The sequence below is a fragment of the Trachurus trachurus genome (assembly GCF_905171665.1).
Source record: "Trachurus trachurus genome assembly, chromosome: 7".
NCBI classification, from domain to species: Eukaryota; Metazoa; Chordata; class Actinopteri; order Carangiformes; family Carangidae; genus Trachurus; species Trachurus trachurus.
The window spans coordinates 7,488,578-7,501,272 of NC_139901.1; the positions used below are offsets into that span (position 1 = coordinate 7,488,578).

A 12,695-nucleotide genomic window follows, 5' to 3' on the forward strand; every position below is an offset into this window, starting at 1 on the left:
CAGCTCACTTGATGGTTCGCTAGTGAGAGAACTAAGCTTAACGTTACTTACATTGGTGTTCAAGGAGACGTCAGTCAGCATTATATTGGAGTCAGCCAGTCCTCCCTTGCACGTCTCCAGTTGGTGCAAAATGCGGCCGCACGCCTGCTAACTGGAGTACGTAAGAGGGAGCACATCACCCCCAGCCTGGCCTCCCTCCACTGGCTGCCTGTGCACTTTAGAGTTCATTTTAAGATTATTTTATTTGTTTTTAAATCTTTAAATGGACTGTGCCCTTCTTACCTCTCTGAGCTTCTTCACCCCTACGCTCCTGGAGGTACCGAGGTCCAAACGGAAGCTCAGAGGGGACAGAGCCTTTTCAGTTGCCGCTCCAAAACTGTGGAACGAGCTTCCCCTCCACATTAGGCAGGCCTCCTCACTGTCCATTTTTAAAACTCGTCTTTAACCCATTTTTATTCCTTGGCTTTCAACTCAGCATGAGACTCTACCTCTGTTGTAGTGTTTTATGGTCTGTTTTATTTATTGTTTTTATTTAAATTGTAAATTGTTTTATTGCTTTTAAATTGTTTTAAAAGCAATAAACAATTATTATTTTATATTTATTTTTCTGCTAATTGTTTTATTTTCATATGTTGCATTATGTACAGCACTTTGTTTCAGCTGTGGTTGTTTTAAAGGGCTTTATAAATAAAGTTGAGTTGAGCATGACATGTCACGTATGATGGAAATCTTAGGCCTATCACGTTCTTCATCTCTTAAATTAATTATCTCGTTATCACGGAAAACGGAAATAAAATGTACATATGTATGACCCTTTAGGACTTCAATAGTTGCCCATAAAGTTGGATTTTTTTTTCTTTTTTACCTCTTCTCATGAAATAACTGTGAGAATGTGATTTATTCTTGATAGATAAAGTGTATATCTTCTCAAAACTTTATTGATCAATCTCTTCCAAACACATCACTGTGAAAATTGAATCACAATTAACCTTTTTAGGAATGAAAAGAGGAATGTGTCTGAAAACAAAATTATTTCAACTTTATGGACAACAATGTGCATTGTTATAGAAATGTTCATTTAAAAGCTGAATTTTCAACTTCAACCAACTTTTCTGGGAACTCAATGTTAAAATGACTCCCTTTGACTCATAATGAGAGAGCCCCCACCTCCAAAGCCCCTAAACTTTGACACTGCATTTGTGTTTTCCACCTCCTCTCTCTGTGCAGTCGCTTCCTCTGTTGTGGTTACTATTTTATATGTTGTCTTATTGTTCTGTGAGCTGAACAGAGCTACAACAGGAGTTGCAGTGACAGTAAACATCACAAAAGACTTTTATTCTGTCCTCTGTGGAAAGAAGCTGGCCGTCAGCATGTGCAGGTACGGTGGTCAACTCTGGGTAAACTTTACGTGTCCACATTAGAGAGACTGTGTGTTACAGTTCAGCCCTGTCAGCTATGAAAACCACGATACGCTCGCCTTGCGACACAGAGCGTCCCTGTCCGCATGACTCAACATTATGAGAGTTATTCCCTCTCCCACACCTCAGCATTCAGAAACAATAGACAATACAAACTGCCACCTCTAGTGTTGGTGTCTTAAGGTCACTCTGATTTGTGTATTTTCTTAAATAAATACATAAAATATATATAAACACATGGAACTGTTTTTTTTAATTATTGCAGATAATAACTTATCATTGCATATCTCGTCATTATGTCTAAAAAACAGATCACAGAGCTTGGTCAAACATTCCTCTTCATTCTTACAATAGCTTCACATGGTATCATAAAGCACTGAACTGTTTCATTGATGAAACTGTTTAACAAGGCACAAAAGTCACAGGATCAGTTTGCATATCAGGTCTGGCGGGCAAATAATTAACCTGGCAGGAAGAGGAATTCACACCTATGATTGGTGTGGAGGTGTATTTTGCTTTGTGGTAATCCTGATTTTCTGAATGATAACCCAGTCCTTCTGCCCGTTGGTGACCTGTATCCTGAGGCAGGAGGAGGCAGAGCCGTGCTTCGTGTCTATCTCCTGCATTTCGAACCTCCCGTTCTCCAACGTCCCCACTGACTGGAACTCCTGACAACTCTTCTCCCCTCTCTGGTTGGTAACCACCACGTGGCCCATCTCCACCTGAGCTGACTCCAGGAGGTCTTTGCCTCCTGCCCCCGTTTCTATTAATATCCCCGTCACCACTGTGGGCTCGTTGAAGACCACCCTCAGGTAATTGCCTTTCTCTGGCGAGCGTCCCCAAAAGAATCCCTCCCCAGCAGCCCACGCCAGTTTGGGGACGTTTTTCTGGTAGGTCGACATATCGGAGTAAACTTCAGCTGCAGGGTTGGTGTAGAGCCCCTCCTCAAAGTCCTTGTCTTTCAGCTTGTTGTAGGTCCCTTGGAACGAAGAGAAAGTCCCCATGTGCTGAAAAAGAGAGGGTTTGAAGAGGATTTGTTCTTTCTGAGTCAACAGCTCTCGGAAGTGAGACATCAACCAGTCGCAGGGCATCTCCTGGTAGAAGATGTAGAGGAAGCGGGCCAGGAGGGGAAGGTGGGCCGACCTGTAGAGTTTCCCGATGTAGCCGAGGGCTGAAAACTCCAGCGTTGCCCAAGTGGTCTTCTTCGCCTCTTGCTCCTTGACGTGCCTCTTGATAGAGCTGAGGAAGTTTTTGGCAGAGGAGACGTCATCCTCGAGCTGGAGGTAGTACTGACCGAGACCGGCGCTGTAGTGGATCAGGAATGCGTAATCCAAGTTCTGCTTGGAGCGGAACGACACTCTATCTGGAGCGTCATTGAAGTTCCTCTTCAGACCTGCGGGAGTATCACCGAAACGGCATTAGTGTCAAACCATCAACAAACAGTCATGACAAGGGTGTGAAAGAATTTGTATGGGATTACACGTGTACTGCACCTTTAAGAGGAGGGTAAAAATCCTGAGGAACGTGAAGGACCACCAGCTGGCCTTGTTCCAGCTCTGAGGCGAACGCAGTTTTGATGTCCCTCACCGTAGTGACTCTCCAGCTATCGTCGAAATCTGCCAGCAGCGCGACCACCACCATGGACGAGCGCTCATCCGCTGACGACTGGGAGAAGATCGACTGCAAGGTGGAGATCAGATAGCTGCCCTTCTTCCTCTTTACTGATGATAGTCCAATAGATAAATACCCTGAAACATGGTCAGACAGGAACGTGATAAGTGAGTTGTTGTTTTATTAACTCCATATAATCTCTAACTGGTATCAATAAATCAATAAAAATAGTTTTTTCCACTCTCTAAACACTCAATGCATTGTGCCAAAAGTTTGGATGAGCATTCTTATGGACGGCAAGTCCTCACGTTAAACAGTTGTGCAATCACACAAGTACTGGGCCCTGACAGATGACACCATTTTCCACCCTGACCTGTCTTCAAAGAGTGCCTGTGCCTTGACTCCTAAGCTGGCAGCAGCCTATCATATTACTGGAATGTCCTCTTGTATTTATTTGACTGCTCAAAGCTAAAATCCAACTGCAACAGGAATCAGGGTAAACTTGTTGCCCAGGATACTTGTGTAGGTGTGCATCTTTCACTAGGGCTCAGTCCAAGTACAGCTTTAGGCCAAACTACAGTTACAGTACCGGTCCAACTGGCCAGGCGGGCAGTTTCAGTCTGGCCTGTGGTTAAACTGTCATTCCTGTTAACCGCTTCCACTATTCTGATCAATAATATGTCCAATCTCAGTCAAACTTCTCCCTCCACGAGTTTGTCCTTTGATTTGTCTTAGAATTGACAAAAAGGTAGTTCACAATGGCCTGTTACACAAAGAAGGCTCGACCACACTGGGTTTAACTGCAGCTACTGTATCAGTCCCACCAACAATCTACCGCAGCTGTCTCCTCCTACTTGAAGGAAATATGATCATAACTTACACTTCCTTCCTGAGTAACAGCACTAAAATGAAGTTGGCAAATTGGATATAAAACCCCAGGGCCTCCTTTTATCTTTACAGACATTTGAGGTAAAAAAAAAAAAAAAAGTGTATGAATTTGTAAATTCTAAGGAGTTTATCATTCAGTCCAGGTGGACATTTGTGTCTAATTTGAAGAAATTCTCTCAAGATGTTCCTGAGATGTTATGCTCGTGGGAATGTGCTGGATGGATATGTTATGTTTATGGAAAAGCCCAGAACATAATCCCTTCAGCTCTGACTGTTAGCAGCATGGAGTCATAGAAGCGTCATTTAACACCGCATGGCCACTAGATTGAGATTTTTTTTTTACTCTTTGAAATCATCTCCTCTTTACATCCAACTCCAGAGCAAATGTTAATTACAGGAAACAGAGGGCCAGCCTGTCTTCAGTCTACACACACACACACACACACACGCCCATCCATCTCTCATCATCACACTACATTACAGTAGCTAATCCGTCTTCAATTCCAGACTTGTCTCGTCTCATGATTTTGTGCTGCCAGTCTTTCCTGAGCTGAAAAACTCTCTCCTGTCTCATGCTGCTTTCTGGACGTCTCCACCTCTCACCTCCCTGGCTGAAAACACTTTAGGATCTTTCCCCTTTAACTGACAGTAAACATAACATACCAAATGGTGTGATAGAGATGAAAACATTTAAAGACCATTCTATGGTAATCTTTATAATATTTACCATGAAGTGACATAACACTCTCTTTTGACACATGAACATTACACTACTGCGTTGACAGCTATACTTCTCATGTGAAAATATGCAAATGTGGGAGTAGTGCATGAACATTATATACCAAGTTTTCTTGTGTAACCGCTGTGACACACTCTGCCCCACTAGCAGCTGTTACCATGACGGCCTTCTGTGACAAGAGCTCGAAAAAAAACCCAACTTTTACACAAAGTTAATCACCACATTAATTCAGCTTTCACCTTGATGGAACCAAACAGACAGCACCACTTACTCTGTTGAGTGGACGGCGCTCCAGCAAGCAGCTGATAGGACACATTGAGAGGCAGGAAGTTTCCGTGCTCAACCCAGGACTCCTTACTGACCAGCCTCTCTGCTTGCCAGGATAAGTCTTTTGGAATCTGTTCATGTGACCTTGTCAGGCCCTGCAAAAACAAAAACAAAAAAAAACACACACACACATGTATTGTCAGAGTGTGTGTGCATAAAATGTTTGGCTCTGAAGGTCGCTTAGCCATCAATCTGCAACCACAGATGCTCTGCAAGTGCAAGTGAAACCTCACATTCAAGTTACTTGGAAGTTGATGTGCACTTTGTTTTATACAAGCAGTGACAGTGCAAATATTACATCTGATGGACGGTAGATGGGGGGTGGTGGTGGTGGGGGGGGTGTACTCACAGAAATGAGGGAGTCCGAATGGATAATGAAGTACAATCCTGCGCCGAGAAGGAGCGCTGCCAAAAACACATTCTTCTTTCTTGAATAAAGTCGCATTTCCTATCAGATAGCCACCCACACACACGCACACGCACACACACACACACACACAGATGCACACAGTGGATATCCCATCCATTTTATACTGCTGTGTAACTTAGTCAACACAACAGTAAATAATTCAGCCAACAGTTAATTAATGTTTCATAGGGCTCAGACAGTGACGGCTTAGATGGACTGTGTGTTGAGGGAACTAATTAGACAAGCTTCCCCCTGTGTTGCTTTGAATCTACAAACTCATACTTAACATCAAGACAAGTTAAGTGAAGGACATTTTAATGATTACACTAGTCACTAGTGAATTATCCCCCGTGACATGCTGAACTCTTCAACATTGCATTCTACCACCTGTCTCAAAAACAACAACAAAAAACAAAAAAAGGTTTTAAATACCAAAACTTGCATCCTGCTGAGTCCTTGTCGTGTGTTGTCTTGCATGTGGTCTCACTGACTGAATCTACCTAGGTGTCAAAAACTTGCTTGGACCTGTAACCTCAGGCTATATGCTTTCCCAATCCAGTCTGGTAACTCCTGTTACCTAATCCATGTGTCTAGCAAGTTTTACAGGCTAAAATTCCAACTTAATATATAATATAATAATAATAATAATATTAATAATAACAGCACATATCATTCATTTGAACAGATGACAACTTTTATTACAAATCATATTGTGATTATTCTTGTTTAAAAAAAAAGCCTGATTCTTTATGGCAAGGGATGTGATTTTAAGGCTGAAAAAAAAAGAAAAAAAAAAAAGAACCAGGAAATACCCCTGACAGGACTAGGCTCATGGTGGGCGGCAGCCTTGTCTGGTCGGTTTGAGAAGAAAAAGGCAGGGGAGGAGATACATGTGCAGCCTCCTGACAACAGGTGGGGAACCAGAGACAGTGAGATTTTAACACTGATTTAAAAAAAAATATTTTAGGCCTACATGTAGCCTATTTTTTTTTTAGCCAAGATAGTGCAATTGAATTATTTGCACTGGCAAGTAAGGATTTCATAGCTAGTCCACAAGTGACATTAAGATGAGAGAAAGATAGGCTAGGCCTACTACATCTGCTGTACGGGCTTCCTAGCATTTCACCGTGTTTGTTTTGTCAACAAGTCCCTTCACTCAGCCTCTGACTGACTCCAGTTATAGGTCTCCTCGTGAAGCTGCGTTCAGTCCATTTCCTCTACGATGAACACACTTTTTACAGAGTTAATGAGCGTGTTTATGGCATCATAACGCATAACAGCGCAACTATCAGTCAGAGTTAATCTGGAGATGTGATTGACAGGGCAGGTGTGCCTGGACGTGGATCAACTTCACAGATAGCCCAACTACGTGTCGGTCCAAGCGCCGTTAATGTAGCCTGAAGGTAACTTACTCTCGTAGGATAAGATATAAAAGGTGGAGCAGCTACAGTAACGTTAGTTTTATTGAGACACATGTGACGTTAAGATAGTTTGGTAACGTTAGGCGACTAACTGTTGACGGCCAAGTTGGAGGGTTTGTTTGAGCCTGGTTTTCCGACAGATAAAACGTCAACTCCTAACATGTAGGCTAATATTATTAACTGTTACAGAGAAACATCATTTGAAAATTCATGATTTAGGTACCGTTAGCGATTAATGTCGTAGCATATCCACATAAGAGAGGTGGAAGTTATTTCATTCTGTATGTGTGCGTGTGTGAATAAAGTTAATACAAAAAGTAGCCGTTATGAGTCTGATAAAATAATAATAACTAATGTTCAGGGTACTAACCTCCCCCCGCCGGTTCGCCTCAGCGGCTGACCGTCACTGACAGCAGGTTACTCTCCTCTACTTTGTACTTATAAGGCACGGAAAAAGAAGACGTCAACGGAAAAAAAGAAAAACAAAACGGACACTCTCCCGATGATAGTGCGAAGAGGTGGCTACAACATCCTCCCCGTGTCCGCGTCGACGTCCCACCCCGGTCCTTCCCACACGGAGCAGCAGCAGCAGCAGCAACAGCAGCAACACGCTGTAAGGGCGTGAGTGAGCCGCGGACCGTAGGTGGCCGTGCTTTTATATCACCCAGGTGTGTCGTCACTGTTGGGCCATCTCCAGCCCACTCTCTGCTCTCTCGGGCCAAACCGTCTCATTAAAACACACACACACACACACACAGGCAAACTCTGAAGAAGAAAGCAGTCCACAGTCCGCACGTTTTATTATTTCAAGTCAGCTGGTGTGTGCATTTACTTTCAGCCAGTCATCACCATGAATCAAAAATAAAACAATATCCACAGTAGCTCGTTGCTTCAGGGGCGGTTATCCACCTCTGCATACTTCGAATAAGTTAGTTAAAGGACCCCCTCCTCCACTTTCATCATGACATGTGTTTGTAGATGAGCAACAATGTGTCTGACTGTTGATTTTGCTGCAATGAGACACACTGTAGTGAGATTCGTCGTCAACAGCGCCCCCACCAGGCCAAACACGACCTAACCTGAAATATTTTTTAATCTTCTTATTAAGGTTCAACTGTGGAAAAAAAACTGAAGAGATTAATGGCCTTCAGCCGAAATTTTCTCTCCACTCTTGTTAACTCACCTTTTAAAGACTCCACTCTTGCGTGAATATTTAGGCTGATGCAACTTCTCTCACCTAAGCTTAATGCCTTCTATCTATGTCTGCGGTGTGTGTGTGTGGTTTCCTGTCATTTTGTTATCTCTACAGCTTAAAAATTAATGTTTGCTTTTTTTCCAGAGTGATAGCATCTTTGTCGCTGCTTGCTTCCGTGTCGGGGAACTATTTTACATATTGTGGTCAATGAGCATCTTTGAAAGGATGTGAAGCAAGAGCAGTGACGTGTGTGGTGTTGGTGTTGGTGGTGGGGGTGGGGTATATTTAAGCTCACTCTGAAGATAGTGTGTGCAATACAGTGGTAAGGATGGACAGAAATCCCTTCAGAGCTTTTTCATCTCTTGGCTGCTGTTTAAGAGTCACTGTTACTCCTCCTTCCTCTCCATCTCTCCCGTTCAGCGCTCCAGCTGGGGCCTCTTCTCCCTCTTTCATTTGCTCGTCGTCTTTGCCCTTCACCGCCCCTTTTCCGTCACCTTTCTTTGCTCCTGTGTTTTGATTTGCTTCTCCAGTGTGCAACAGCTCCCCCAGTATGAGCGTGCTGTGGGGCGTGTCAGCAGAGTGTGTGTGCTGGGTGTGTGTGTACAAGTAAACTCTCCAGGGGAGTGTGTGTGGCGGCGTGAAGGCCAGTGTCTGGATATTGACCAGCTGCATCGCTGCCTGAAGGCTTTGCGGGGAACAGTGAGGTATCCTGGGGCACTGGATGTGTTCTTCCATGAACATATAATCCTCCTCCTGTTGAATCTCCTCAGCACCTAGCAACAACAAAACAATTAGAAAAGTCAATACTAAAGGCTTTCAAAAGTCAAGAACAACACTCATTGTTTTGTTACTTCATAAAACAGGGGATATGGGAACTATCTACAGTAAGTGTTATCTTATGCACAAGATGAGACACATTAACCCCAATTTCCAATATGAGTAGAGCCCCAAAGGGTTGAATATGAACAAAATAAACAATTAATAATAATGAATACACTGTGGACAATTTTGAAGAAAATAACAACAAAGTGTAACAGGAAAATAACTCCCCCAACCCATGATTTCTTAAAGACCCCCTCCCATGACAATCGTGTTTTTCGTGCTTTTCACATGTTCCTGTGGCATTTTTCTTGTGTTAGAGGACATATCAGCAGAAAAGGAAGTGCAAAATTGCATTTCTGCTGGGCGGGGCAGCGCAGTCTCCGCCCACCCTCCAGAGGTGCATTGCTAATGAGCTGCTGGTGCTATGCAGAAGGAGAGCCCTGGGAAATGGCACAGGTTTTGTGATTTTGGTTAAAAACTTCATAATCACAATTTAAAGACCACAGAGAATGTTTTAAAATAACCAAAAAGGGTCGCGGGAGGGGGACTTTAAAACTTAACTTAATTATTCTAAAATATAATTTCAATATTCTTATTTTGATAATAACTAAATTTTTACTAAGACAAAACTTTTATTCATAGGTTCCCTCTTCCAAAGCTCATGTCACTTCATTTCATTATGTTTTCATTTACCAATTACCATTTGACTATTAAGCAGTAGCAATAGCTGCCTAGCCAGTTAGCTTCTGTTAGCTTGTGCAACAAAAATGTCAAAGTCATTGAGACGTGGGCTATACAGCTGCCACTTAAAATGAATGAAGAAATAAACAAACAAGCACAGGAACTGGATTCTGAAGCTATTTTTAAGAGAAAGAGGCACAGAAAGCTCGTGCGAGCTAACAGGAGCTAACGCTGCCATGTGACCCACAGATCGCTCTGTGGCATGAACAGCAGTTACAAATGATAGGATCAGAAATGAGCAGTATCATATAACTGTTACATACTAACCTGGATTGATGTCATGAACTAGTTACAATTATGGATTCTAAGACAAATATTACAAGTACAATTCAGAGCAACTGAACCTAAATACACAAATAACAGTTGACCTAATCAAACATTTAGTCCACAGTGAGAAATGTTTTTTTTCTGCTTCCTGATAGATTTCCATGAATTGTTTTCGTAATATTTTCTTTGGGAAACAGAGCAATTTTCCACACAAGTCGAAGAATCACTTAACATATTCTCACATTGCAGATCCCATTGACATGTCACTACTTAGGTGAGCTGCCTGAGGGAATAACAGGAAGTCATTGATACCTCCTGAAATTATCTATAATGGCAGAAAAAGCAACAATTTGTACATGGTTGTCCACCCGTTGCACATAATTGGTATAAAATTATTAAATAGATTTGTTGCCATTCTCTTGGTGAGATGAAGATTTCCTATTACAATTCTAATATCTAACTTATGTACATTATCTCCCACAGCAAGTCTGTATGTGCTAAGAGGTTTCAGTCTGGAAAGTAAATAAGATTTTCTTTAACTCAAGATTGACACACTCGTGGTTGAGGTGGAGCAAAACAAACAGGGCGCACCTGACATTCATCCCCTATGGCTAATATTTAACCTGGGCTTTAAGATTTATAGTGTAGGATGAAGTATCCTGACCCTTCACTTGAGCAAAAATGCCACTCTGTAAAAAGACAAGTCAGTGCTGAATGGGAAATACTATTTAAGTATAATCAGAAAAACAATCTTAGAGTTATAAGAAAGGTGATTCACGCATGTGTAGCTGTTATATGATTATATATTATATCACAAGATCATTATTACCTATATATTTATGTTAAGGGGGCTGCATTTCTATAGCCTAATGGGTAGTTTAACCTCTAATAAATAACCCTATTTCATGAACCATTAATATATTTTGTTAGCAAAAAACTAAATCTGGCTCATTAATGTAATAGACTGAATTGTACAATGTTTCCCTGTAACAGAAAATACACGTTCCTAAATTGTGTGCTTACATAAGTACAGTTGTTGAGATTTGGAGATTTCTCTCTGTTTTACAGATTCTTCAGCAGGGCCCGTTAGCTCCTGCCAAACACACCTCCTGGCCCGAGAAGAGGAAGCTTTCAGCCTGAAAGTATTTCTGAGATGTGCAGTGATTGTTTACACTATAACCTCTCTCCATTTAATTACCTTGCTCAGCATGCAGGACCTGTCGCCGCAGCCACAGGCGTTCGAACTCCTCGGGGCTGAGAGGCGGCGAGAGGGACAAAGTGAGGGGGGCCGTGACGCCAGAAGACGGCACATCAGTGGAGGGGTCTGTACACCGAGTGGCGCCGTCTGAGCCGCCTGGAGAGGACACGGGAGGACAAGGAGAGCAAGAAGGGGAGGACGCAGGGAGGGAGGAAAGAGGAGGAAGAGAGGCGAAGGATGCAAAAGAAGGACAGAGGATAAGGATGGAGTGGAAGCGGGGAGGGGGGAGGGGGGTGGGGGGGGACAGGCAGTTAGGACGAGTGCCAGAGGAGGAGATTTGTGATTTGTGCTGCAATCCCAGAAATGGACCCAAGCGTTGGACAACCAAAACCTTCTCTGTCTTCTTAGTATAATCAATTTAAAGTGGCCTGAAGATGTGTGTGACCATCAAGGTTCAGTTGTAGACCTGCTCTTTGGGGTCCTCTAAAATTACACATGCTATGTCGTCATAGGTTAAAAAATGAGCTTTTATGGGTTAAAATTCAGAATGATCAAGTTTTTCAGATGCAGATTTACAAGAGAAAACTCCAAAATGTGTGTTTTTTTTCAAGGAGGGCTCACATCTTTACACATTGTTAAGCTGTTTTAGATCATGCCTGCAGTGGAGGATGTTATCAAACTCTTCTTTTCAGTTGGATTCAGCAATAAACAAATACTTATTATTTTAGCCCAGAATCGAATTTAGAAAATGCTGTTGTGGGGCGGTGCGTGGCGCAGTGGTTAGAGCGGCCGCCCCATGTAGAGGCTACAGTCCTCACCACAGGTGGCCCCGGTTCGAACCCCGCGTCGGGCAGCCCTTTCCTGCATGTCATTCCCCCTCTCTCTGCCTCCCCCTTTCCTGTCTAACTCTACTACGTGCTATCAAATAAAGCCAAAAAGCCAAAAAAATAAAATGCTGTTGTGGGAAAACCACATCTGTTTTCTGTGCAAACCAGATCTTAACCAGATGCATCATGAGCAGAGTTAATGTTCTGCTGATTTCTCTGTCTAAAAATTGCCATTATAGTGTCACATTGTTCATAAGACATCTGGCTTGTAAAAATGTTCTCTTAGTTGACCGAGTGGGGCAAAAATAATCAGGCAAATAATCTGTGAACACTTCTTTTCTCAGACAAGCTGTTTGTCTCCTACAGGGACGGGTAGGTGGCTAAAAAGACACTCTGGAAACATATCCACCTGAGGACTGCTGACACACTAACCACCGTTAGATAGCCTACTGATTATACTGAACCAAGTACCACTGTATCATCTCCAACTGTCTGGTTTCTGCTGCATGAGAAAACAACTCATGCCTCAAGGATAATCAAATTAAACAGACTGGTCCTTAGCACAGCCTGGAGTGTCACAGCAAAGACTCTGGATACCTATTTAGTGCATCTAAAAGCATGTTTTGCTTTGTCATTATGGGTTACTGTGTGCCAGCCAGAGCAGTACATGCTGCATACTGACACATGATATCATCATTTAAAAATACTCCATGTTCCTGCTTACAGTAACACACCGGCCGCTATCAGTTTTGGCTGGAGCTCAAAGCCTCTTCTTTTCATTCTGGTCACATACTCATCAGCGCTGACATTAGGTAAGGACTTCTGCTGCCGC

General features: G+C 42.7%; 2 protein-coding genes across 2 annotated transcripts in view; both read right to left on the bottom strand.

The window, feature by feature from the left end:
• Window positions 1-1,337: 1,337 nt before the first annotated feature.
• LOC310988432 (alpha-1,3-mannosyl-glycoprotein 4-beta-N-acetylglucosaminyltransferase C-like) lies at window positions 1,338-7,416 on the bottom strand. Its single transcript, XM_083975027.1, has 5 exons — window positions 7,184-7,416; window positions 5,333-5,431; window positions 4,928-5,078; window positions 2,912-3,166; window positions 1,338-2,811 (listed from the first exon to the last, which is right to left on the bottom strand). The coding sequence occupies exons 2-5, from the start codon at window positions 5,426-5,428 to the stop codon at window positions 1,907-1,909; spliced, it is 1,407 nt and encodes a 468-aa protein (XP_083831153.1). The 5' UTR covers window positions 5,429-5,431; window positions 7,184-7,416; the 3' UTR covers window positions 1,338-1,906.
• Window positions 7,417-7,723: 307 nt separating this feature from the next.
• The window catches only part of ap4b1 (adaptor related protein complex 4 subunit beta 1), a 32,586-nt gene continuing 27,614 nt past the window's right edge, over window positions 7,724-12,695 (bottom strand). Inside the window, exons 12-13 of the mRNA XM_083974952.1 lie at window positions 11,037-11,192; window positions 7,724-8,781 (exon numbers count right to left, since the gene is read on the bottom strand). Of these exons, the coding sequence (XP_083831078.1) occupies window positions 8,300-8,781; window positions 11,037-11,192 (638 nt within the window). The 3' untranslated portion in view covers window positions 7,724-8,299. The remainder of the gene's footprint in view (window positions 8,782-11,036; window positions 11,193-12,695) is intronic.